The sequence below is a fragment of the Chelonoidis abingdonii genome, chromosome 8 (genome assembly GCF_003597395.2).
Source record: "Chelonoidis abingdonii isolate Lonesome George chromosome 8, CheloAbing_2.0, whole genome shotgun sequence".
Taxonomy (NCBI): Eukaryota; Metazoa; Chordata; order Testudines; family Testudinidae; genus Chelonoidis; species Chelonoidis abingdonii.
Genome location: NC_133776.1, coordinates 9297341 through 9324549, shown reverse-complemented (window position 1 = coordinate 9324549; position 27209 = coordinate 9297341). Strand labels below are relative to the sequence as shown.

Sequence of the window (27209 nt, the reverse complement as noted above, 5' to 3'; positions counted from 1 at the left end):
ATTCATGTAAGACAGGTGTGGGGACTGAAGCTCACACCCAGCTGCCACTTATAATCCTGAGCCCTGCCAGCCCTCAAGTTTTGGCCCCAACAAATCTAACACCAGCTCTAGCAGCTCCATCACAACCCAAAGTTGTCATTACCATAGACCCCTGGTTTACAACCTGGGAGCCAGACTGTCTAAGATAGCCAAAGGGCTCTGCACCTCCATTTCCAATTTTTTTTTTTTAGAGGTCCATGAATAAAAAAAGGTTAAAAACCACAAGAGCTTGCCTGGACTAGCTTTTTAAGTACCTGTGTTTTACATTGTAGCTGCACCTGTGCAAAGCCCTATAGTTAACAGATGCCTATTACAAGATATAGAAATCAGACTAAAAGCTGTACCCACACAAGCTATTTAGCATAAATGTAGAAATTGCTTGTAGGTAAGTCCTAAGCCAGGGGTTCACAAGCTGTCAGCCTCCACCCCAAACCCTACTTTGCCTCCAGCATATAATGGCGTTAAATATATTTTAAAAAGTTTTTAATGTATAGGGGGGTTGCATGCAGAGGATTGCTGTGTGAAAGAGGTCACACTAGTACAAAAGTTTGAGGACCAGTGTCCTAAGCTTTCCCCTCCCTGCCCCATGCAGTTAGCAGTGGAGCTCTTCACCAGTGAAAAAAGTCGCTCTATGGGATGCCTAGCTACTTTAGTGAGACAGTAGTCCAGACACCATTGACAAGGAGCTGCCCCTGGGCTATAGTTGAGCTGGGCCTGCAGGCTAGTTATTGGCTTAACTGTTCATGGGCTAGTGGCAGAGCTGTAGTTTCACTTCTTTACTAGTAAGTGATTATGGAGCCCTCTCTACTAGCAGCAGAAAGAATGGTCATGACAAGCAGTACTGGTGCTTATACTCAAATGCCAAGCTTGGAGAAGAAATAAGATTAGTGTAACACTGGTAGTCTGATCAAAATGAAATGTTACCTCCACTCAAAGAAAGACAGTCGGTCAAAAAAACTTTTACACTTTAAGTGAATATAGAAGTTTTTTTTTATTGAACATTCAAACTTCATTAAGACATGTGCAATATGGCAATTTTACTGGGTTTAACCCTATCTAAGACAAGAGTATGATTGCTTGCTTGCTGGGGCTTAACAGGGTCCAGATCACACTTACCACTAATTAAATATTTTATTGAATAAATACATAAACAAAAATGCATTTGAATACTCTATATAAAAAGTTTATATATATTTTTAAAGGCCTTTCCAATTCAATCTAAAGTATAAGTAAAAAACATACAATAAAGGAAGGTATGCTAGTTTAACATAATTGGCTGACTTTATACAGCACTTATATCTTTTAGTCCATAAGTAAATTATTAAATGATAAAGAACATCTAATACAACCACTTCTACTGAACTAGGAAATAAATTTAAGAAAAAATGTACAGACCCCATGACTTTCCACCCAACCCCAACAGTCTAACCCTAAAGTGGATAAAGCCAATGGCTTTCACCACAAGAACTCACGACAAAAATGTCGCTTCGCTGATCAAAAAAAATATCTGTATTTCGGATCCGTTATGAGCATTGAGACAAAATTCACTATATCCCCAAAGAAAGAAGCACAATGCACGTTGTGAATTGCCTATTCAGCAACAGCGAGCACTGCATTCAGAAAAGCTCTCACCCCAGGGATTAAATGAGATCAGCCACATTCATAGGCATCTCCTCCACTGTAGTATTGTAGAAAGTCTCAATATCCCGAAGAATTCTTTTGTCCTCCTCGGTAACAAAGTTTATAGCCACCCCTTTCCTGCCAAAACGACCACCTCGTCCAATTCTGCACAGAACAGAAAACATTTAAAAAACATTTTTCTAAAAGATTCAAATTCCTAGGGGAGGGTGAGACATTATGGCCAGTATTATACAGGACATCAGACTAGATGATCACTATGGTCTCTTCTGGCCTTATTTGCCAAAGGCCAGTTTATCCTTATTTACAGTACTAGATGCTAGTCAAAAGTGGTATTTTGCCAAGAAAATTAGCTGTTAGTGCCAACCTTAAGAAATATCCAACCTGTAGACAGCAGTAGAGAAAGATTACTGTTTTGGCTGCAAAATAATTTCAGTGTAGCTCTTTTTGGTGTTGTGATATGAAGTGCAAGGTCATTTCAACCCTCCCACTCTTGCACCTTTGAGAATGGCTAGCAATGAAACTTACACATCCAGCCACCCTCATTCATTTCCCAAGCATGGGCAGAGACCTTGGTCAGCCTAGTGCACAGGTAAATGTTCAAGAATGCTAAAATATTCAAGTCAGCAACAGATGTATTCCAATTACATTCTGTAATGCAGAACAGTAAATGTTCATATTTCACTGTGAAAACAAATATTTGTATTTAAGATGCTGTTTTCAGTGGGAAAACTTATCAGTTTGACAAGGAAACCCAAGACAAGATTCAATATAAAGCTAAAAATCACTGCTTTTGTATAAGTGTTTTAGGTAAGAGACAGATTACACCACATTAGTTTTAGTGAGTTGACAGCCCACCAACAGTTCTGCTTCCTTCATGGAAAACTGGACAATGTGAAACACCTTTTCTGTAAGAGCTAAAATACACGACAAAAAAGTGAATAATCATGACAAAATAAAAAACAAGTATATAAATACCAACTCGCTCTTTATTCAAACAGCGTGCCGCTTACGAATCCACGTCCTAAATTAGGTCAACGCCGTTTCTGAGCACCATCTTGTGTCATCAACTGCTGCTACCGACTCCTGTATTTTTTTACATCAAGTAATAGAGTACAATTTACTTAATTTAAGGACAAAACCACTAGAAGTATTTAACTAGAGCTAGGGAAACAAAACTGAAATTGCTACCAGGAAGGAAAAAACCACCACAGAAGAAAGAATCCCACCGTAAGAGGAATCACCAAGAACAAACAATGAAGGCACAAAAACAGCGCAATTGGACCTCTCAGGAAGTCAACACATTCTTACTATCCCAGCCTAACAATATGGAAGCCTACTAAGTGAACAGCAGCAGCAATCCAGGAAAAATGAGCTATGGCCTAAAGCAGTAAGATGTGGTGGACAAATCAGTAACTAGACTTGGCATGAACACTGCAGTTAGAAACTATTTTTTGCAGTTTCTGAAGCTCCACAAGATATAGTGCAGAAGATACTAATTCAGCAGCAGATGCCAACTGGACTACATCTCAGCAATGAATGGATCAGGCAACAATGCTAAGACAGACTAAGACATCTAAGTTTTCCCACTGCTTTGTTTCATTGACTAACCAAGAAGCTCTGCCCCTCCCCCATTTCAGAAATGTTATGGAAACAACTGTACCAGTCAGTGCTTAGTGTTCAATATTTTAGATAGGTATGCCCTTCCTGGTATGGTTGGATACACACTATTCCAGACCCCCATCCCCCACAGCCCCACTGAGTGGACTAAGAAAACCCAGAGCAGTGGGTGGGTTTGTCCAAGTTATACAGATAGAAATATGTAGAAAAAATAGGATGCAAGTTCTTGTGATTTAGTCTGAAGCAGTGAAATTAGGAGAAACATTCACTGACATAACACTGCAGCAACTAACCTGTGAATGTAGTTTTCACGATTGGTCGGCAGGTCGTAATTTATAACCAATGAAACCTGTTGCACATCAATGCCACGAGCCTGGAAGCCAATGCAGAGATTCTTTAATACAAGCCCATACATATTAGAGTAAGAAATTTACTCCTTATTTTGTTGACCACATTATAGTGATGAACTACAACCGTGCAGCCCATAGTGGAGTGTAGTCTTTACTCTTCCAAGAGCTTCAGTGGTTCGGTTACAGTAACCTTCACCAAGTCAAGAAGCTTTTGGCAGCAAGTGTGAACGTGCTAAACTAAAACACTGGGGAGGTGCAGTATTAAGGTAATTGAGATGTTTGGGGGCATGGATCAGTGTTCACATTGCACTCCCATCAGTACCCAGCCCAAGCTGGGGAAGCTAATGATCCAACCAATGGACAAATTTGGTGATGAATTCTGGTCATGTGCCACCTGAAGCACATTGCGCATATGCTAAGATGATTGGGATAGTTACCAACAAGTCAGTAGTGATCAAGACACGGCTTGATCCTGATCTAAACTCTCTCATGATAACATCTCGTTCCTTCTGGTCCATGTCACCATGCTGGAGAAATCAAAAATAAGAACTTTTACAATCTCAGTATTCCAGAACAGAAAAATCTATTTCTTATTTTAAAATGTGTATGAGACCAAGCGTCCCCATCTGCTATGGGATCAAGGCAGGCAGGGATAGTATGAAACATTTTGCTTTGAGCAGGGGGAACGACAACACAGCACTTCACAGCTACATTGTAACTTAACCTGCTTCTCACTTTAAAGAGCCCCAGTTTTGGTGCCTAGAACTAGAGTTTCTGAATCTGTTAGAATCATTCCTACTAAAGTGTCTATCATTGCACAAGTGAAATGGAGATTAATGTATTTAAATCAGTCCTACAAGATCACAAGCATGAGATGTCTTAGATAAAATGAAGCATCAACTCTCACCAGAGCAGAGACCGTGAAGTCCCTCGCATGCATTTTCTCTGTAAGCCAATCCACTTTTCTTCTTGTATTCAGGAAAATAACAGCTTGTGTAATGGTCAGTGTCTCATACAAGTCACAGAGAGTGTCCAGCTTCCATTCCTAAACATATGAAATTTATTTAGGAAAAAAGTGCCAGGTAATTAAATTTGTATTAGCTAAACGAGTTAATAAGTAAAATATCTTAATATGGCAGGGCAAGAACTACAGAAAACCCCATCATCAAATTAACATTTCAGTATATAGAATTATGTAGGTACAACATGAAAAATAAGCATGTGTGCAAGTTTCCACATAGATTATTGCACCATACCCTAAGACATAGGACACTGGACATTAAGAAAGAGGTCCACCCAAGTCATTTTGGATCTAGTGCACATTTATTCTTCTTCTTATGTGTACTCTGCTAGCATTACTACAAAAACCAAGGCTCAGCCCTGGTTTCTGTAATTTTAGCACAGTGCTTGAACAAGAAGGTGGAAAAACAAGAGATCTTCTAAATACTTCTAGCCAAAGGAAATAAAGTCAGCACCTACCTCTCTTTCAACATTAATATAGAATTGTTTGATACCCTCAAGGGTCAATTCTTCTTTTTTCACCAGAATACGTATGGGATCTCTCATGAACTTTTTGGTCACTTCCAACACATCCATTGGCATGGTGGCTGACAGCAATACAACCTAAGAGATACAGTACAAACTGAGAAGAAATGCTTCTAAAATTGTAAATCACCAATATTCAGAGGTACTGTACTAACCCTAAATGAGTAACACCACCAACATCCAAGAGAGCACTTTTTGCAGTGAGCACTCAAAAGCAGAAACCATAGTTAAATATGATTCTCAACTGATTAACACTGAAATTAATCTAACATGGTTAAGTGAAGACAGATTACATGTACGAGACCAAGCGTCCCTGTCTACTGTGGGAATCGAGGCAGTCAGGGATAGTATGACACAATTTATTTGAGCAGGGGGAACGACAATACAGCACTTGACAGCTACATTGTAACTTATCCTGCATTTCTTAACACAAGCTGTTCATCTTAGTTATAACTAAATTCTGATTTTACCTGAATATTTGTGCTTAACTTTTGAAAAATTTCATAAATTTGATCTTTAAATCCACGGCTCAACATTTCATCTGCTTCATCCAAGACAAACATCTTGATCCATTTAGGTGCTAGGAGAAAGGGAGAAGTGTTTCATAAAGCATGCTAAGGAGACTGTTTAGTGCATCTGAAATGGCTGTGAATCACCACCTCTTCCTTCATATGAGTGATCAGTATAAACTTTTATCATCATTTTTAAGTCAGTCCCGAAAGATGGTAAAACATCACTTCACTCCCCTTTAAGTTTCACATGCTGTAAGTTATGTATCTAATGCAAAGTTTTAAACATTCTTAACTTCTCCAACTGCTGAACAATAATATTTTTAAATGTAATGTTCAGGTATATCTATTGCATTTAATATTCATTTCTTCCACAATTATTTACTTGGAAAGTTGAACCCCAGAAATTACTAAGCCTGCTTTCTGCATTGTCAATCGAAACTATCAAGCAGCTTCCACATGTGAATATACTGGTTGCTAAAGTAGTGAAACTAAATTCAGTACTTACAAAGATATCGTCTGTTTAACATATCAAACACCCGACCTGGAGTTCCAACCACAATGTGTGGAGCCTCAGCCTGAAGCTTCTGCATCTCATTACGAACATTTGTGCCACCAATACAAGCATGGCAAGTTGCACCCATATAGTCTCCAAGAGCCAAAATTACCTTTTGTATCTAAAATAAAAATCCTTAAGTCAGTACTTCCAGTACGTTTTTAAAATAATCCAGTTAAGTTCCAAAACACGAATTTCTATAATCACTATTCAGTTCTGAACAAGGACCATGCACTTGTCTGGTATGGAAACTGGGTCAAAGTTGCTGCTAATCTCCCCCAAATTTAAATTAGTCACTAAGAACAAAACCCACCAATGGCATCAACATGGTAATTTCTTGGGTTGATTTATTTAAGCTAGTTCTTTTCTTACCAACAGAAGAGTCAGTCCTATTATCAAATGAAACCTAGATCTTTCCCTCAAGGTATCTTAAGGAATTTTCCCTTCAGAGGCCAAACTGCAAAGTGTCAGCAGAGTTGAGAAAACTATCACTGGTGTTGTGCACTAGAACAGCTTGCAAATAAGTTATGACATTTTGTTGTCAGGCAGGCAGAGTACACAACTATGCAGTAAACTCAGATTTATTAGGCAAGAATCAAATATCTTCAGCGGTAAGGCCAAAGGATGTATGTAGCATCACCTGAAAAAATGTCCAATTCTGTTCCCAGTGAAGTCTCACTTTGGTGCTGCCTTCACTGAGAGTATAGAATTAGTAAAACTAACTGATCCGATACCACAATTTTTTCTAGATTCCAAAAGGTATCATATTTGGACAACTACCTCCAAGCACAGTTGACTCTAATCTTTGGTCTGAGGAAGTAAACATTCTCACTTGAGTGCTAAGCAAATTTTATATAGTACAAAACCAAATTGCAAAAAACATTTTATAAGTCTGGTACCTACACTTATGTACCACATTAAACCTTAAATCAAAGGATTCTTAGAGCCACTTTAACAGTACAGGATTTAATGTAGTCTGCAGCTTCATTTTAAGGAGAAAAAAGTACAGAAACTTTGAGATAATGTAAACATGCAACATAGCATGGGTCAGATAAATACACCACAAGACAATGAACTGATCACATGTGCACTGCAGTTTTCATGTTGCACAACTGCACACAAGTTTGAGTTGTTTTCAAAAGTGCATTTTTCCCCCCACTCAGAACATACTGTTTTAATATTTCATTTAAGATTTCACCATTTGCTGGGAGATGCCCTTTCAGAACTACACAGCATATCAGCTGTTACCTGCCCCTTATCCCAGCATCACCTCCAAACAAGTCACATCTGAACTCCCTTTATGTGGGCAGGGAAAACCTAAAACAGAAGCTATTCTGTTTCCCCATTACACTCAACATGACAAGGATTCTGAATGGATATTAGTTACAGACCCCTTTGAAAAGTCTGTTAACTGTCCTACACAGTTGTGAAACCTGAAACCTATGCAATGTGCAAGCAGCTTTTTTTAACTACACTATCAATACCTGTTGAGCCAGTTCTCTGGTAGGGGCCAATACTAGTGCTTGGGTCTCCTTGAGATCAATCTCCAATTGCTGCAGGATGGAAATAGCAAATGTGGCTGTCTTGCCAGTACCTGACTGAGCTTGAGCAATCACATCATACCCTAAAAAAAGTAGGATATATATTTACTGCTCCCACACAAGTTATTCATATTTAGTTTAATTCTATTCCTTTTGAAATAAGTGCTCAGCAATTAAGAGCTCTCTCCATTTCAGGTCAGTCCTGAAAGATGGTATATCATCTCACTTGTTCAAGCAAGGGTTATAAAGTAAGTATCACCACCACACTTAAAATAACTATAGTACATACACTTAAAAAGTTCTCTTTTCTAGTTAACTTGTCTTGTCACCATTAGCAGACAGATGCAGTAGACTTTTGTGCTTGCCTACCTTTGATACATGGAATAATAGCTCTCTGTTGAATAGCTGAAGGTTTCTCAAAACCATAAGCATAAATACCCCTGAGAAGGGATTCTTTTAAATTCATATCATCAAAATTGTCAACAATTTCATTCCAATTGCTCTGTAAGGAAAGAAACAAAAAGATTACTACACAGATTACCTACCTCCATATTTGATTTGAGTCTAAAGGGTATTATGCAGTTGCTCACCTCAATGATACCATCAGGGTCCATTCCCTCTGGGCCGCCATGGTCTCTGTTGCCAAGAAAAAGCAGGCTGTTAACACTGCAACTAACAATTTGCACGAAGAACAAGACCTCAGTATCTTCGATAGCATTAGCGCTGCCCACAACAAACTGGAACTTGAACCCGTGATGGATTACTCTAGAAAATGCTTTGGTATTTTCCCAGCATGAGAACTAGTCTCCCCTCCTCATTAGCACGGATGCCATTACTCCAACTTTCTGTGCCAGGCTCAGTCACCATTCATAACCCCTAAGCCACAGGGTAAGATCAGCAAAAGACCTCTACCCTGCAGCGACCCCCAGAGCAAACTATAGCAGCACAGCACGCTTCCCCGCAGCAAGGCAGACAGCAGGCCTCAACAGGCCGCACCGCCTCCGCCACAACAGGCGCAGGGCAGAGACCACAGTTCCCAGCATGCAGCACTCCGGGGGCAGCGAAAAAACCTGCCCTAAGAGCGTTGTCGGCTAGGCGCTGTAGCCCCCGCCGGCGAGAAGGCAAAAGAGCTGCCCTCTGTGGACCACCTCGTCTGTGGCGCCAGGAGAGAAGGGTTTTCTCCGGCTTCTATGTGCCGCCCCTCCCGCCTCAGCCCGGTCGAGCGAACTCTCGCGAGAGCTCCACCCCTGGGATTGCGCAAATCGGATACGCCAAGCAGGCGCAGGAACGCGCCCGACAATCGCCTTGAGCGCCGAGCTCCTCCCGCTCTGCGTGAAAATGGACTCGCCCGAAGCCGGGCCCATGAAACGCCGGAGTGAACCAACGGGACACCGGGGGAGGGGGGCGGGGTTCAAAGTTGAAGCGTCATGGCCGGCTCCTCTCGGAGCTAAATCATGCTGGGCCGCACGGGGAATGGGTCCCCGAAACGGACAAACTGCGGGAAGAACGTGCCTACCAGGAGACATCTAGACGGGACCACCGGGGATGGTATTTCCCATCAACGGCAAAGAGCCAGCATCACACGCCCCACCTCATCCTGCGTTAATCTCTCTGCCTTTTAAAATCGCCTCAAGAGAAAAAAAAAGCCACGAAGGCCCCGACTAGTCCCCCACCTGTCAGCCCCCAATACCTGCTATAATCCGTGGAACCACCTGACATGTTCCGGTCTCCAACCCCCACCTCTGTTCTGTCCTCAACTGAAAAGGCAGCGCCTCCGCGGCGCCTGACTTATATACCCATGCAGCCGCCGGAACTCGATCCGCCTTTCGCCGCGGAGGGATCTGTATATGGTTCCACAGTCTAAGCCACAAATATGACCCGTTGAGGACTCGCCCGTGTCACGGATGTCCCCATTCAAACTGAGTGTGATATTTCCCGTGGGGCTTCGTAAGGCTGCCAGAGCCAGAAGAGCGGGCGGAGATTGGAACTATTTTGTGTTCCGCGAAGGCGGAAGGATATTGCAGCAGTTGGTGATGCGACAGTGTCCTGCGCCTTCCTTCTCCTGCTCGTGCCCCCACCATTCGCATACGGGGTTTCCATGCCTGACCCCTGCTGCAGAGCGGCGACAGAGACTCAGTTCGGGAGGGGGAAGGGAGAGACTGAGTGGGGCAGGGGGTGGGTTGTCGGAGGTGGGGGAGCTCTGCGCGGAAGAGCGGGAGAAAAGGGAGCTCGGCGAGGGGCCAGAGGAGGGGAAAGGGCAGCTGAGGCCCGAGGAAGGGGCAGAGAAAGGGGGAAGGGAATTTAGGGCGGGAGGGGGCAGCTGAGCAGGGGCTGGGAGAAGAGGGGGTACCAGGTGAGGAGGGTTAAGGGATCAAAGCCTGAGCATCACCTGTGAGGAGGGCAGCGTTATCGCAAGGCAGGGTTTTAACACCAGTCTTGCCATGTTGGTGTCAAACCCAGGCTCCAGGAGTCATGGGATTATGGGAAACTCTCTGCTTTCTTTCATTACCCCTCCCCTACATACACCCCCCCCCCCAACAAAATAAGCTTCTAGCCCTTGTGTTATGGGGAAAAAGCTGGAAAACTGTCCTGGGAAACCCTCCAAAACAAGACCATCAGCAAAAGAACTGCAAATAGAGTCAAAAGAAAAAACCCTTTGGTGATTTTTAAATTGATTTTGAGATGGGGGAGGATTCATAGTTTTGAATGTCTGGAGTAAGCAATACTGGAAAGGGACAAGGGGAAGGAGCTGTGGTGCTCTGGAGAAATGGATGTGTGGAAGCAGCTCAGGGAACAGGTACCAGGGGATGCAGGAGTGAGGTGGAATAGGGGAGAAGATCGAACCTAAGGGAGACGGTTGCAGATAGGATAAGGTTGCGGTCTGTATTGTTTGGCTAGAAGGTGATTTCTACTGCCATACTGCTGTTTAATTCATGTGCTCAGATACTGTCATGATGGGTGCTGTATAAAAACCCAGATAGGTTAAATAGATTAGCTTCGCACACTTTTACTGGTGGGCAGCATTGATAATTATGTTTGGTTGGTTTGTTTTTGAGGTAGCAGAAACTGGCTGAGGGGATTGTAAAGGAGAGTTAAAATGCGGGTAATGTATTCTAGATCAGTGGTTCTCAGCTAGGGTCGGAGGCTCCCAGGGGGCCCGTGCATAGGTTTCAGGGGGCTGCCAAGCATGGCCAACATTACACTCGCTGGGGCCCATGCACTTGCTGGGGCCCAGGGTAGATAGCTGAAGCCGCACCATATGGGGCTGAAGCCTAGGCCCTGAGCCCCACTACCTGGGGCTGAAGCCTGAGCAATATAGTTTTGTGGGGGCCCCATGGCATGAGGCCTGGCAGTTGCTCTGCTTGCTATCCCCTAACACCAGTCCTGGCTTTTATATGCAGAAAATCAGTTATTGTGGCACAGGTAGGCTGTGGAATTTTATAGCATGTTGAAGGGGGCTCAGAAATAAAAAGGTTCAGAGACGCTGTTCTAGATGAAGGTATATTTGGGGGATGTTTGTGTGGGAGTTAACCAATGCAGTTGCTAGGATTAATGCAGATTTATTCGTATGTGATGGAAAAGTTGTGTTGTGACATATTGCAATTGACAGTCTGACAATGTGAATACAAAATTGTGTCAGGAAATACCGTTGTGATGACACAAACTAAAATAAAACAAGATAATACATTAAATAAGTCAATTTTTATTGTGCAAGCTAGATCAAAATGGTCAATGGTATTGTGCTAGTTATGGGGTCGCAATGTGGGGTGTCATGAGCTGTCAGCCTCCACCCCAAACCGTGTTTCACCTCCAATATTTATAGTGTTAAATATAAAAAAAAAGTATGTTTTTTAATTTATAAGGTGTGGGGGGGTGTCACACTCCTAGGCTTGCTCTTTGAAAGGTGTCCCAATACAAAAGTTTGAGAATCATTGTGCTAGTTCAGGGGCTAACATTGTGCTAGCTCACAGGGAACCATGGCCAATGGGAGCTTCGGGGAGGTACCCACAGGCTACGGCAGCACGTGGAGCCCTCTGCCACCCCGCCACAGGGACATGGTCCCAGCTGCTTCCAGGAGCGGTGCGGGGCCAGGGCAGGCAGGGAGCCTGCCTTAGCCCTGCTGTGGGCCGCTGCCACCCTGAACCCGCTCCAGGTAAGTGGTGCTGGTCCGAAGCCTGCTCCTCAAACTGCTCCTGCACCCCAAACCCTGCCCTGAGCCCCTTCCCACACCCTGCACTCCCTCCTGCACCCCAAGCCCCAGCCCTACATTCATGGCCCTGCATGCAATTTCCCCACCCAGATGTGGCCCTCGGGCCAAAAAGTTTGCCCACCCCTGTGCTAGTTGCTTTCATACCAATAAAAAAGAAAAAGTATTGCTGCATTTACTAGATTTATCAGGTTTGTTATAATTGTTTCATACTGTTACTTGTTTATACAAATGATATAACATACTAATTTCATTTGGGGAGGGTGATTGGGGTTGAGTGTGACAATTCGAGAATTTGTCTCCATAGTGAGCACATGTGCACAAATGCAGGTGATGTTTTGAAAATCCCACCTTTTGCTTTTAGGATATGAATATGTGTAAAATATCCCTCAGAGGATTCAATTTGGAGAGAGACCAAATATACACTGGTTCCGCAATGACAGCACCTGCAGGGGCAGTATGACCTGATGAAATGCACAGAATTTTAGGTGACAAGGTGAGGAAGGTAATATCTTTAATCGAGTCAACTTCTTGACAAGCTTTTGAGTTTACACATATTTTGAGTGTCAGGAAGTCCCGAGTTATATATTCCCAGCTCTCTTATTGGTGCACTGTAGAGATCTTAAAAGCCTGTTTTATGGAGTGTTATGCATTTAGTCACGAAAATTGAAAGTGCTTCTTTCTCTTCACGTGTGACAATGGAACTGTACAATAAGGGTAACACTCATCTTTGCGAGAGAGAGAATTTTATCAGGGGCCAGACTGAGAGTGGAATTAAATCCCCTGGGAACTAAGAATCATCACAAACCTCACCACCTTCCACTCTGAGTGCAAGGTACATTTCTTTGACCTTGTCTTCTCTAACATAAAACACATAGCAATATGTATATTTAAATAACAAAACACCCCCTTCTCCCTTCCCAAATATTATTAAAACAAGACAGTCCATTCCATGTGGAAGTATTTTTCCCCACAACACACAGCCTGTGGAACTCTTTGCCAGAGGATGTTGTGAAGGCCAAGGCTATAAACATAAGGAAGTACTTCTTCATACAACGCACAGTCAACCTGCGGAACTTGTTGCCAGGAGATGTTTTGAAAGCCAAAAGCATAAGTGGGTTCAAAAAAGAATTAGATACGTGCATGAAGGATAGGTCTAACAATGGCTGTTAGCCAGGCTGAGCAGGGATGCAAAACCATGCTCTGAAGTGTCCTTAACGTCTGTTTGCCAGAAGCTGGGAATGGACAAAAGGGGATGATCACTTAATGATTACTAAGGCTATGTTTTAGTCACAGGTATTTTTAGTAAAAGTCATGGACAGGTCACCAGCCGTAAACAAAAATTCACGGGCCAGTGACCTGTCCATGACTTTTATTAAAAATACCCTCCCTGAGTAAAAATTTGGCGGGGGAGTGGGTTGCGAGTGCTCTGGGGAGGGCAGTCCAGGGTTGCTGCAGGTGCTGGGGAAGGTGGCCCAGGACCCCTGCTGGTACTGGAGGCAGGGAGAATTGGTGAGGCTGGCAGGGGCTTCCTACCCTGCTCTGCATCCCTGCAGCTCCTAGGCGGTGGAGGGAGGGGCTAGGGCAGGGGCTCTGCTGCTCCTGCCACAAGTGCTGGCTGCCGCAGTTCCCATTGGTTGGGAACTGCAGCCAGTGGGAGCTGCAGGGGTGGGGCCTGTGGGCACAGGCAGTGCGTGACATGGAGACCCTATGCCCCTCTGCTGCCTAGGAGGTGCTGGGGGGCCATGCCAGTGGGAGCCAGCCAGCCACCCACTCCGAGGTAAGTGCCCCTCCCCAACCCCCTGCCCCTAGCACTGAGCCCCCTCCCACGCACCCAAACTGCCGCTTCTGGCCCAGGGGCTGCCTGGCTTGGGCAGCCCCTGAGCCAGCACCAGCTGCTGCAAAAGTCATGGAGGTAATGGAAAGTCACAGAATCCATGACTTCTGTGACCTCTGTGACAGACTTAATGATTACCTGTTCTGTTCATTCCCTTTGAAGCACCTGGCATTGGCCACAGTCAGAAGACAAAATATTGGGCTAGATGGACCATTGGTCTGATCCAGTATGGCCCTTGTCATGTGCTTCTGCCCCAGAGAGAGGATGAGAAAACAAACAATGTGATATACTGGAAGGTGCTCAGATGAGTGCAGTAAAATACAATGTTGTCCCTTTTTGATCTGAGGAGGTATTCAAAGTTTAGGTGTTATACCAATAAAAACTAGCAGGATCTTATTAAAGGGGACAAGACATTTGTCACATTTATTGTAAATACCATAATAAAATAAAAGATAACAGCAAACAACGTTGTTTGGCTACTTATTCCTTGATGATTACTTAATATATATATTCATCACACAATCTTCATACAAGTTCTGTATAGATATTATAGTTACCAGCCTAAAGTTGCTTGTGACAGAATATGGCCAGGTACCCTGTACAAGACTGGAGCGAGTCCGGGTCAGGTGCACCTGATGCTCCTGGAGGCTGGCAGCAGAACCATAGACTCAAAGTCCTCAGTCTTCAGAGTCCAGTTTTATAGGGATTTTTCCCTATGTTAGTTCATGGGAGTTGTTTCATTCTGCTGTTGCTAGATCAATCAGGTGGCTGGCTCCATTCTGTCAGATGTTTGTTAGGTGTGGTCTGTCACGGAGTCACCGGGCGATGCTCTGGAACTGCTCCCCACTAAGCCAGTCAGGACTTTGGGGAGCCTCCAAGGGAGCTCCTCTCCTTGGAGCAGACTTGTTCAGGCTCACACGTCTTCACCTCCTGGGTCTCTCCTTGGAGCATTCAGCATCCTCTGCCCTCCGTGTGCTTCCCACAGTGAGCCCACCAGGCGGGGTCCTGGGGAAGCCACAGGTTCTGCACCCCCACTTTGCAGTCAGACGTGACTCTTAGCAGCAAAACAGAGGTTTATTCGATGACAGGAACAGGGTCTAAAACAGAGCTTGTAGGTACAGCGAACCAGACCCCTCGGCCGGGTCCATTCTGGGGGGCAGTGAGCCAGACCCCTAGGTCTGCACTTCACTCCTCGTCCCAGCAAGCTCCAACTACCCACTCCCTCCAGCCCCTCCTATCTGCTCAGCTCCTTTCCCGGGCCAGGAGGTCACTGATCCTTTGTTCCAACACCTTCAGTTGGCAACTTTGCAGAGGAGGGGCCCAGGCCATCAGTTGCTAGGAGACAGAGTGCAGCATTTAGGTGCACTGGCCCTTTGCTCTGTAGCAATCACACACCTTATCCCACCACCTAGATACTTAAGAACTGCACAAGGGACACTGAGGCACCAACACAGTATTCAGAGCAAACATTAAGAACAGTCCCAGTTCGTCACATGGTCATTCTGCTGTTGCTAGATCAATCAGCAGTGGCTGGCTCCATGTTGTCAGATGTTTGTTTTTCCTGCCTTTGAGGTGGTGGGGTGGATTCCAGTTTGCCCTCCGGGGTCATCTGGTTGATCCCACTTGAACACTTTCAGCCAACTCTGAATTTTTCAGGCTGGTAACTCCCTAACCATTCATTCATTATTTAAACTAGGCACTCATTCACATACATTCTCTATCTTAATCCCATCTGTTTCACCGTCTCTTTACCTTCGGGGTGTTACCAATTTATGTGAGACTCTTTGTCTTTTATCATTTAAAAATAAAGTGAGATGAAAACTTACAGAGGGTGGGGTCTCTATCTATGTTCTATAACAGCTACTGTTTTGGCTCAAGCAGCGGCTGTTACAAAGTAAAGTAGTGACTACAAAGTGTCGCTTAGAGAAGGGCACTTAGAGTCAATTAACATTTAACAAGTTTTATACAAAGTATTTCTGTGAGCAGGCTTCACACAGACACAGCTGGTGGCTTGCAGGTTAGAGGCTAATATCTGGGAATCACATTTATTTCTAATATAAACCTTTAGTTATAAGTATTAATTAACATTAAATCATTTCTAACAATAAATCATTTTTAACAATAAATAATTTTTCATATAAACCATGTCTAATATAAACCTTCTTTGTATCCCTACATAGGGTCCTGAGGATGTTCCAGTTGAGGAGAAATTGATGGAGTCTCATATTTTCTTTGATGCACTCTTGTTTATTTTCAAGTAGGGCTGTCAATTAATCGCAGTTAACTCATGATAAAAAAATATCATGATTAATCGCAATAGCACTGTTAAACAATAAAATACCAGTTTAAATTTATTAAATATTGTTAATATTTTTGGATGTTTTCTACATTTTTCAAATATATGATTTCAGTTACAACACAGAATTCAAAGAGTACAACATGCTCACTTTTTATTACAATATTTGCTCTGGAAAAATAATAAACAAAAGAAATAGTATTTTTCAGTTCACATACAAGTATTGTAGTGCAATCTTTTTATTGTGAAAGTGCAACTTAAAAATGTAGATTTTTTTGTTACGTAAGTACTCAAAAAACAATGTAAAACCTGAGAGCCTACGATTCACTCAATCCACTTCTTGTTCAGCCAGTCACTAAGATAAACAAGTTATTTTACATTTGCAGGAGTAATGCTGCCCGCTTATGTACAGTGTCACCTGAAAGTGAGAACAGGCCTTCACATGGCACTTTGTAATCGCATTACAAGATATTTACATGCCAGATATGCTAACCATTTATGCCCCTTCATGCTTCAGCCACCATCCAGAGGACATGCTTCCATGCTCATTAATAAAATAATGCGTTATTTAAATTTGTGACTGAACTCCTGGGGGGAGAATTGAATGTCTCCTGCTCTGTTTTACCCGCATTCTGCATTTATTATATTATAGCAGTCTCAGATGATGACCAAGCACGTTGTTCGTTTTAAGATAGCTTTCACTGCAGATTTGACAAAACACAAAGAAGGTACCAATGTGAGATTTCTAAAGAAAGCTACAACACTCGACCCAAGGTTTAAGAATCTGAAGTGCCTTCCAAATTCTGAGAGGGATTGAGGTATGGAGCATGCTTTCAGAAGTCTTAAAAGAGCAGCAATCTGATGTGGAAACTAGAGAACCTGAACCACCAGAAAAGAAAATCAACCTTCTGCTGGTGGCATCTGACTCAGATGATGAAAATGAATATGCATCGGTCTGCACAGCTTTGGATCATTATCAAGCAGAACCTGTCATCGGCATGGACGCATGTCCTCTGGAATGGTGGTTGAAGCATGAGGGGACATAAGAATCTTTAGCGCATCTGGCACGTAAATAACTTGTGACGCAGATTACAACAGTGCCATGCGAAGACCTGTTCTCATTTTCAGGTGACATTGTAAACACTCAGGCAGCTTTATCTCCTGCAAATGTAAACAAACTTGTTTGCGTGATTGGCTGAACAAGAAGTAGGAGTGAGTGGATTTGTAGGCTCTAAAGTTTTACATTGTTTTATTTTTGAATGCAGTTTTTTGTACATAATTCTACATTTGTAAGATCTATTTTCATGATAAAGAGCTTGCACTACAGTACTTGTATTAGGAGAATTGAAAAATACTATATTTTTTACAATGCAAATATTTGTAATTAAGAATAAAGTAAGCACTGTACAGTTTGTATTCTGTGTTGTAATTGAAATTAATATTAAAAAAATGTAGAAAGCATCCAAAAATATTTAAATAAACCATATTGCATTATTGTTGAACAGGGTGGGGCTGTTGTGTTGTAGGCAGGCTGCTGGGGTTAGAGTGCTGAATCAGGGTTACACAGCGCACACACACTCAGGAAACTGCATGCTTGTCTGCTGGCTGTTGGTGTCTGGGCTGTGAGCCACAGCATCAGAGCATTTAAGGGACCTAAGGTTACAGGACAGGTGATGACCACCTCTCACTGGTCTTGGTTGAACCCTAAAACATTCCACAGACACAATTAGATTTGTAGTTAGAGCTAATCGGCTGTTAGATAAAGCTAAAAAATACTGAACATGCAATTTCTTTCAATTTAATTAGACAAATTCAAATATACAGACTGTACATTTATGATGTAAGGAAACCACAAACCTATATATTTTAATGTTATAATCAGGGCTTAAAAATCCATAGGCCTATGGTCAGTGGGAAGATTTCCCTGGCAGGTGGGAAGTGCAAGGAGCTAACTCATCATTTTCTGCAGAATTTAATTTGTAATTTAAAAAAAAAATCCAGCTAATAATCAGAGCCTCTGTATCTGCCTCTACCTCAGAGATTACTATGTCTTTAAACTTTCCAGGTAGCTTTCTTTGAAAGTTCATGCACTGGCTATATTTGGAAAAATAGGTGTAAATAAGCAAAGTTATTAATTTTGAATATGGATAGTTATGAGCCCAGTTTTGCTCCCGTGAGTGCACTGGACCCAATGCTCTTCTCATTGATGTCAAAAGGTGATTTTTTTGTTAATGATTTCAGGGATAGCAGGATTTGGCAGTATGGCTCTAACATGCAGACCCACTCACATTAAATATTTACATGACTATTTTGATTTATGGTATGATTTGGTGATTATTTCTCATTTGAAGTGAGCACCATTGGGCTCAATTGCCTTTTGGCACATTATTGGGATATAGGGTCCCCGTAGACTGCAAGCAGCCACAAGCATAAGATGCATGGTGCCATTGTTCTTGGCATACATAATCCATGGAAGATCTGGGCTTCAAGTTATTTTGCAGAAGCTTTTCAGAAAATCCTAAAACCAAGGAGTTTGTGAGGGCTTCCAAAGAATGAAGACAGTCTTTCTCACTCCATCACATTGGATGATCACTGCTATCCACAGATGTGTCCTGAGCTTTTTATGATGGGACTACAAAACTAGGTTTATAAAACAAACAAACTCTCAGTTCCCTTCTCAAAGGAATCCTCTTTATCAGAAAGATATGTAGAAGGGAATCCAGTCCCTCCTTCCAAAAAAGCCAATGACTTCATTTCATGAAATGAAAGGAGGAGGAGACTATATTTCCATTACTTTCAAATTAATGGGATAGGAGATTCTCAAGCCATTCTGCATCTCTGACCAAAAATCACTATCTGGTCAAAGAAAGTTCAGGATAGCCACTTTGGAAGCCATTATGTCTCTTCTAGAGGAAAAGAAATATATAAAAAAAATATGTGGAGATATACCTATCTCATAGGACTGGAAGGGACCCTGAAAGGTCATTGAGCCCAGCCCCCTGCCTTCATTAGCAGGACCAAATACTGATTTTGCCCCAGATCCCTAAGTGGCCCCCTCAAAGATTGAACTCACAACCCTGGGTTTAGCAGGCCAGTACGAGTTGCTATTTATTATGTCTGGGTGACAGATGGACTAGGTGACTTGGCAGCAGTTTAGATTGGATTTCCAGTCATTTACTCATTCAAGTTGAAGTCACTAACAAAGCATTTAAAGCAAGCAATGGAACTCAGCATCTACAGAGATTGGTTTCTTGAAGAACAACTGCGCATCAAGTCAGACTTCCAACTTGCCCCTGGAAAACCCTTTCTGGTCTTTTTTCCTTTGCCCTCTCAGTCTTCTTTTTAGGCTGTTTTGCAGAGAAAGGGTACTTCCAGCTTCCTTTCCTCTCCTCTCCCCAGTTGGGCTCATCCAGCACTTTATGGAGACAAACTCTGCTCTCCCTTATCTGGGCTTTATTTCTGTTTAGGTCTAGCCTACTCTCCAGGTGCGCCCAGGACTGGTTAATTTCTCCCTCATGCCCTATTAACCCTTTAGCAATCTGTGTGGGGTAAACAATCCATCACACAAACTCAATATAGTAGTTTGGCCGAATTCTCTGCTAGAGTAACCTTGGTGCGATTCCATCGAAATCACAATGGAAACAAATTAAATAACTTACACATGAACTGCACCTCTGCTTCTTCACTGTCGCAGTCTAACTTTAAGCCTTACTCCTATGGGATACATTCAGTAATGATTTTAGTATATCATGAGCTACCTTTGTCTATAATCTATTTGGTCTTTTTGAAGTAGTTCAGTGTCTTACAGCCCTGTCATTCTGTGTTGACAGGACTTCACATTTTTTGAAACCCCAACTTTTGTAATTCCTTGCCCTTGCAGGGGCCTCGGGCATTGGTGACACCTCAGTCTCTCCTGTTCTATGCCTGTACACAACAGTTTAGTCTCCTGAAGACTGAAATACCCAAGTGTGAGGAAGTGGGAATTTTCTGTAATATTTTTATGAATCCTGGGTGTGCTTTTGTTTCCCCTATATGCTGCATTGTTACCCAGAGCGGGGAAAGGGACTGTTTGCTCTCGGGGCAGACTAGGTGACATGGATGTGGATATTGCCTAGTTGTCTGAGTATTAGTCCCCGTATCAGTGTAACCCCTGAGAAGACAATGGCAAATACAGTCACCAGCCCTTTGATACCTAGCAACCAAGGTTCCAGAGTGATATGGATTTCCCTGCCTCGCCACAGGGAAGCTGAGCAACAATCCCTGGCTTGAGAACAAAGGACTGGAGAGGTGTGAGGTAGGGAATAAGAGTTGGCTGCTGGAAGGAGTTAGGGCTCTCACCTGGGAACTGACCAAAGATGTCAGACTGAGAGAGAGAGAGTGCTTGAACAATGGAGTTCACTACAGCTTGGCTGGGCTCTGGGCTAACCACGATGGTCTATGCTTTAACCTTCATTTCTCTATGCTGACCTAAGGACTGCCTATGCTGAGTTCCAGATGACTGAGCCCTGGTCTGCACTACGAGGCTAGGTCGAATTTAGCCGCATTAGGTTGATTTTATAAGCAATATGTCTACACAACCAACCCCATTCCGTTGACCTAAAGGGCTCTTAAAATCAACTGGTGTACTCCTCCCCGGCGAGGGGAATAGTGCTAAAATCAACCTTGCTGGGTCAAATTCGGGGTAATGCAGATGGAATTCGATGGTATCGGCCTCTGGGAGCTATCCCAGAGTGCTCCAATGTGACCGCTCTGGACAGCACTTTCAACTCTGATGCACTAGCCAAGTACACAGGAAAAGCCCCAGGAAATTTTGAATTTCATTTCCTGTTCGATCAGCGCGGTGAGCTCAGCAGCACAGGTGACCATGCAGTCCCAGAATCGCAAATGGGCTCCAGCATGAACCAAACGGGAGACACTGGATCTGATTGCTGTATGGGGAGAAGAATCTGTGCAGGCCGAACTCCGATGAAAAAGAAGAAATGCTAATATATGTACCAAAATCGCCCAGGGCATGGTGGAGAGAGGCTACAATAGGGACACATAGCAGTACTGTGTGAAAGTTTAAGGCGCTCAGGAAAGCCTACCAAAAGACAAAAGAGGCAAACGGTTACTCCGGGTCACAGCCCCATACTTGCTGCTTCTGTGATCAGCTGCATGGCATTCTAGGGGGGGACCCTACCACTACTCCACCACTGTCCATGGAGACCTGCAAGGAAGGAGTCTCACACAACAGGGAGGATGATTTTGTGGATGAGGAGGAGGAGGAAGAGAATGTGCAGCAGGCAAGCGGAGAATTCGTTCTCCCTGGCAGCGAGGACCTTTTCATCACCCTGGAGCCAATACCCTCCCAAGGCGGGTTCCCGGACCCTGAAGCTGGAGAAGGCACCTCTGGTGAGTGCACATTTGTAACTACACTATAGGGGTTAAAAACAATTGTGTTTAATGTTTGATTTGCCGTGAAGAATCAGGATGCATTCATGACCAGTACAGCTACTGGAAAAGTCTGTTAATGTGTCTGGGGATGGAGCGGGAATCCTCCAGAGACATCTCCATGAAGCTCTACTGGAGGTACTCTAAAAGCCTTTGGGGTGGGCTGCCTTATATCATCCTCCATGGTAGGACACTTTACCACACCAAACCTGTAGCAAGTAGTCTGGAATCATTGCAGCACAATCCATGGCAGCGAATGGTCCTGGGTTTTGGTTCCATTCAAGCAACATTCCACCTATATCTTTCTGTGTTAATCTCAGGAGAGTAATGATTATTCATGGTCACCTGGTTGAAATAGGGAAATCTTTGTAAGGGAACAGTAAAAAGGACCCTGTTGATGCTGGGCTGTTTGTGCTTGGCTAAAAGGGATCATCCCTGAGAATAGCCGTGCAGTGCGGGGAGGGGGTGAAGGGATCATCCCAGAGAATAGCCACGCGGTAGAGTGGTGGGAGGAGTGTACTGCACATCCACCCATAAACCATAGCCCCTCCTTTTAAATGGCAAACCCAACTGGCATTGCTTGCTATGGGAAAAGAGGGTGCTGCAACTTGAAACCATTCCCACATGTTATGAAGGCAGAAGAAGCCAACTCCCCATACTCTTTGGCTTACCGTGGCTGCCTGGAAACTAAATTCTGTTGCCCAACCGTGTGTGATGTGTCACCATACCGGCGAGTGCTCAATATAAAAGGCAAAATGTGACCTTGTACCTAAAGCACATGTGCTACCTGCTGTGAATTGCTTGATTCACTGTGAAAGAGTCTCCCTTTTGTTCTCAGAAATGTATCTTCTTGAATTCTACTCTCCCTTTTCATCTCCCTGCAGGTGCAAATGTTCCTATGCTCCTCCTATCATCTCTGTCCTAGAGTTTATCGCAGATTAGAAGGCGAAAAAAACGCACTCGCAATGACATGTTTTCCGAGCTCATGCAGTCCTCCTGCATTGATAGAGTACAGCTGAATGCATGGAGGCATTCAGTGACAGAGGCCAGGAAAGCATTAAGTGAGTGTGATGAGAAGAGGCAGGAGGCGATGCTGAGGCTAATGAGGGAGCAAATGGACATGATCAGGGGCATCTGGTGGAGCTGCAGGAAAGGAAACAAGAGCACAGACCGCCGCTGCATCCACTGTATAACCACCTGCCCTCCTCCCCAAGTTCCATAGCCTCCTCACCCAAACGCCCAAGAACGCGAGGGGAAGGCTCCAGGCACCCAGCCACTCCACTCCAGAAGATGGCCCAAGCAACAGAAGGCTGTCATTCAAACAGTTTTGATTTGTAGTGTGGCTACAATAAGCAATGTGGCCTTGTTCTCCCTGCCTCCCCCACCCCACCTGGGCTACCTTGTCAGTTATCTCACTTTTTTTTTAATTAATAAAGAAAGAATGCAGGTTTCAAAACAATAGTGACTTTATTTCCTTTGCCTGCTGTGATCGAAGGGGTGGGGTGGGGGTGGGGGTGGTTGGTTTACAGGGAATTAAAATCAACAAAGGGGAAGGGTTTGCATCAAGGAGAAACACACACAACTGTCACACTGTATCCTGGCTAGTCATGAAACTGGTTTTCAAAGCCTCTTTGATGCGCGGCGTGCGTAGCTGTGCTCTTCTAATTGCCCTGGTGTCTGGCTGCTCAAAATCGGCCGCCGGGCAATTTGCCTTAGTCTCCCATCCCACCATAAAAGTCTCCCCCTTACTCTCACAGATGTTATGGACCACACAAAAAGCAGCGATAACAATGGGAATATTGATTGCACTGAGGTCGAAGCTAGTCAGCAAACAGCACCAGTGAGCTTTTAAATGTCCAAAGGCACATTCTACCACCATCCTGCACTTGCTCAGCCTATAGTTGAACTGCTCCTTACTGCTGTCCAGGCTGCCTGTGTATGGCTTCATGAGCCATGGGAGCAAGGGGTAGGCTGGGTCCCCAAGGATAACTACTGGCATTTCAACCATGCTCGCTCCCAGCGTAATTTCTGGTCTGAGAAGTGTATATCCTTTCTTCTGCTATTGCTCGTCACACAAGCCCCAGAGTTTCCAGGAGATGCAAGCATCTTTCCTAGCCATCCCAATTGAGAGAGGTAAATGTCCCGTGATACCAATGCTTATGCAGCACCGATTGAGAAGTACCCCTGGGTTAGTACATGATGGTATGGCAAGGTTGGTCCGGTGCCAGATAGGAGATGTGTGTTTCAGCTACAACCACCCAAACAGCTTTTATAGGGGTCTTAAACCAAGTTATGCAGCCCAAGCTCTAACATTCGAACCTCAAAGAACCTGTAAACATTTTTCCGAGATCACACGCTTCTTTGCAGTGTGCTATTTATGGTCGTCACATTGCACAGGCCTACTGGATCACAGAGCAGCCCCACGATGTAGATTTGGCCACTCCAAATTGATCCCAATTGACTGCGTAGCAGTTGCAATAGCGTCCTCAAGGCCTCCATAGGACTATCAACCAGAGCTCATTCATATCAACTTAAGAGCAGCTTCTCATGCGATGTAGTTTCCTGGCGTTTAGCTGGGGGTACACAGCAATTTCGCAAAGATCTACCAGGAAAAGTGGCCTTCACCCACAAGGTGGAAAGTTATTTCGCAGCACTGGACATCTCTACCGCATGCAACACTATGCTGAGTCACCAGTCTCCGGATTGCGTGCCAGGCTTTCAGCAATTGGATCGAGTCGTTCAACTGATAATCAGCACTGCCCCACTGTTCGTCATTTGATGTCCAATTTGCCAATTCCTGGCGACTTTTTAGTGCAGATCAGGTTCCAGGTTGTTCCTATGTCCGTCACAATCGTGACCTTAGTCTGGGACAGCTCGCTAAGTCAAGTTTGCTCGGACACAACCGCAGCGATAATTGCGCGATTAATGGGTTGTGACAGTTGCCTCACATAGTCAGCCGATGTGGTGAGCTGAGCAGTCGCATTTGCCATTTGCCGGTGCTTATTGGAGAATTCACGGGATAAACCAGGAAAATAAGGGACTGTTGTCGCGGGAAAACCAAATTGTCTGCCATTGCTTTCACGGAGGAAAGGAGGCAGGGAGACTGACGATATGTACCCAAAACCACCCGTGACAATGTTTTTGCCCCATCAGGCATTGTGAGCTTAACCCAGAATTCCAATGGACAGTGGAGACTGCAGGGACTGTGGGATAGCTACCCACAGTGCTCCGCTCTGTGAGTCAATGCTAGCCATGGTATTGAGGATGCACTCTGCTGACTTAATGTGCTTAGTGGGGACATACACAATCGACTGCATAAAATCACTTTCTAAAGATCAACTTCTATAAAATCGACCTAATTTCATAGTGTAGACCAGGGGTGGGCAACCTATGGCACGCGTGCCGAAGGCGGCACCCGAGCTGATTTTCAGTGGCACTCACACTGCCCAGGTCCTGGCCACTAGTCTGGGGGACTCTGCATTTTAATTTAATTTTAAATGAAGCTTCTTAAATATTTTTAAAACCTTATTTACTTTACATACAACAATACTTTAGTTATATATTATAGACTTATATAAAGAGATCTTCTAAAAACATTAAAATGTATTACTGGCACACGAAACCTTAAATTACAGTGAATAAATGAAGACTTGGCACATCATTTCTGAAAGATTGCCGACCCCTGGTGTAGACATACCCTTTAAGAAACCCAACTGTTTTGACAATGCTGTTAGTCTCGCTGCAAATGCTTGCTGAGGTGCATTAATCGCTGAAGTGTGTACAAGTCTCCACCTAGAGTCTGTCTCAATTGGATTCACTGAATAGAGCTTATGGTGTGAAGCAGAAGTGCTGTAAAGGTCCAGTCTAAGGAGACAGTGAAACTGCATGTCTTACCCTAGAGGAAGAATGAGATCCCTAGGGGTTCCTTCTAGAGGATGTTCCAAAGCTGGAGGCGTAGTACAGGTCTTGTGGATCTGTGGCACCAAGGCAACTGGTGAAATTTAATGGCCTCTGATATACAGCAGGTCAGACTAGGTGATTTATTGGTCCTTTGTGGCCTTAAACTCTATGAAACTGAAATTCTTTGCTCAGTGGGGTTCTGAACAAGTTAATGAGGGCTCTTTGATTTCAGCTCATTAAGTAGTTATGCTTTAGACTTAATAGGTAACATTTTCAAAAGTCACTGAGTGATTTAGGAGCCTGTCTAAACAAAAGTCAATGGGATTTAGGCTCCTAAATCACATAGATACTTTTGAAAATTTAACCTAATATCTATTCCAATTTATACGAGATATTTGGAATATTCCACTAGCCTTTCTCAAGGCACTGGGCCTCACGTTAACAGATCCGTCATAGTGCCAGCCTTCTTCCCATATCCACATCCCCAATCCAGTCAGGCTATCCTGCCTTCATAGACCATCATGATCATCTAGTCTGACCTCCTGCAAGTTGCAGGCCGCAGATCCTCACCCACCCACTCCTGTAATAAACCATAACCTCTAGCTGAGTTACCAAATTCTGCAAATCATGATATAAATACTTCAAGTTACAGAGAATCCACCATTTACTTTACTTTACACCTGCAAGTGACCCATGCTCCTAGCTGCAAAGGAAGGCAACCTCCTTCCACCCAGGTCTCTACCAATCTGACCAGGGAAGAAAAATTCCTTCCTACACTTTCCTTCCTTAAACAAGGAAAATATTTACAGTACGTCTGGGGTATGCTTTTGAAATACTGTGTTTTAGTAGAGGATTTGTGATGTTCTTATGATTTTCCAAGTTAGTAGTCAGCTAATTGGAAGCATGCTGACCCAATCAAATCTCAAATCATATGATTTTTTCTGTGGAAAGTATTTAGGTCTTCCCTTTCTTCTATTTTATTTTTCTTTTATCAATCATTAAGTCTCTAACATACTGTAGACACGAGAGATATAGTTGTAATAATAGCTTGATGTCTTGAATCCTCAGTTTGATCTGGGGTCAAACTCTACCCTTCAGAGTCTTACCAGAGAATAGAGGGAAAGAGTTGGGTGGTTCAGGCCCAGGATGGGGAGTTGGAAATGTTGGCTCTATACCAACTGTGCCAGACACTTGTGTTGTGGCCTTAGGCAAATTATTTAGGGGCTGGCAGTGCACCACTGAGGTAAATGGTTTCAACTGGACCAAGATTGGCTCTTTGTCTATACTTTAGTTCCCTCTTCTGTAAAGTGGGGATAGTAACACCTCCCTCACAGGAGATTTGTGAGGGCAAATTAAATGTTTGTGAAGAATGTTGAGATCCTTAGTTGGAAGGTGCATTAGGGTGCAAAGTATAATTAGTTAATGGGAGTTGTGTGCACGTGTCTGAGGGCAGAGTTTGTCCTTTAGATTGCAATGCAAGAGAAAAGAAAGCTAGAAAAATTAAGCAAGTGACAGCTGCTGCTAACATCCTGAAAGAGTACTGCATTTAGGCCACGTCTACACTACAGGATTAATTCGGATTTGCTTAAACCGATTTTATAAAACAGATATTATAAAATCGGTTTAGCGCGTCCACACTAGGATCATTAAATCGATTGTGTGCGTCCATGGTCCAAAGCTACCGTCGATTTCAGGAGCGGTGCACTGTGGGTAGCTGTTCCACAGCTATCCCATAGTTCCC

The 27209-nt window shown here is 43.7% G+C and overlaps 1 protein-coding gene and 5 non-coding genes across 8 annotated transcripts; all 6 read right to left on the bottom strand.

Moving 5' to 3' along the window:
• Positions 1 to 1011: 1011 nt before the first annotated feature.
• EIF4A2 (eukaryotic translation initiation factor 4A2) lies at positions 1012 to 9611 on the bottom strand. Of its 3 annotated transcripts, none has more exons than XR_004376944.2 (12): positions 9489 to 9596; positions 8389 to 8434; positions 8168 to 8300; positions 7742 to 7881; positions 6210 to 6378; positions 5663 to 5772; positions 5127 to 5270; positions 4555 to 4692; positions 4085 to 4174; positions 3591 to 3670; positions 2656 to 2763; positions 1734 to 1824 (listed from the first exon to the last, which is right to left on the bottom strand). XR_004376944.2 is itself a non-coding variant. In XM_032803831.2 (11 exons), the coding sequence occupies exons 1-11, from the start codon at positions 9515 to 9517 to the stop codon at positions 1680 to 1682; spliced, it is 1224 nt and encodes a 407-aa protein (XP_032659722.1). In that variant the 5' UTR covers positions 9518 to 9611; the 3' UTR covers positions 1012 to 1679. The 3 variants fall into 3 exon arrangements, 1 of the variants encoding a protein (XP_032659722.1); XR_004376945.2 differs by having other exon boundaries at positions 1735 to 1824; positions 2660 to 2763; XM_032803831.2 differs by lacking the exon at positions 2656 to 2763 and having other exon boundaries at positions 1012 to 1824; positions 9489 to 9611.
• LOC116838603 (small nucleolar RNA SNORA63) lies at positions 4250 to 4377 on the bottom strand. The gene has a single exon (XR_004376952.1). It is a non-coding gene; the product is annotated as a small nucleolar RNA SNORA63 (small nucleolar RNA).
• On the bottom strand, positions 4888 to 5068 carry LOC116838600 (small nucleolar RNA SNORA81). The gene has a single exon (XR_004376949.1). It is a non-coding gene; the product is annotated as a small nucleolar RNA SNORA81 (small nucleolar RNA).
• Positions 5486 to 5613, bottom strand: LOC116838604 (small nucleolar RNA SNORA63). The gene has a single exon (XR_004376953.1). It is a non-coding gene; the product is annotated as a small nucleolar RNA SNORA63 (small nucleolar RNA).
• On the bottom strand, positions 5866 to 5936 carry LOC116838601 (small nucleolar RNA SNORD2). The gene has a single exon (XR_004376950.1). It is a non-coding gene; the product is annotated as a small nucleolar RNA SNORD2 (small nucleolar RNA).
• LOC116838602 (small nucleolar RNA SNORD2) lies at positions 7959 to 8026 on the bottom strand. The gene has a single exon (XR_004376951.1). It is a non-coding gene; the product is annotated as a small nucleolar RNA SNORD2 (small nucleolar RNA).
• Positions 9612 to 27209: the final 17598 nt, after the last annotated feature.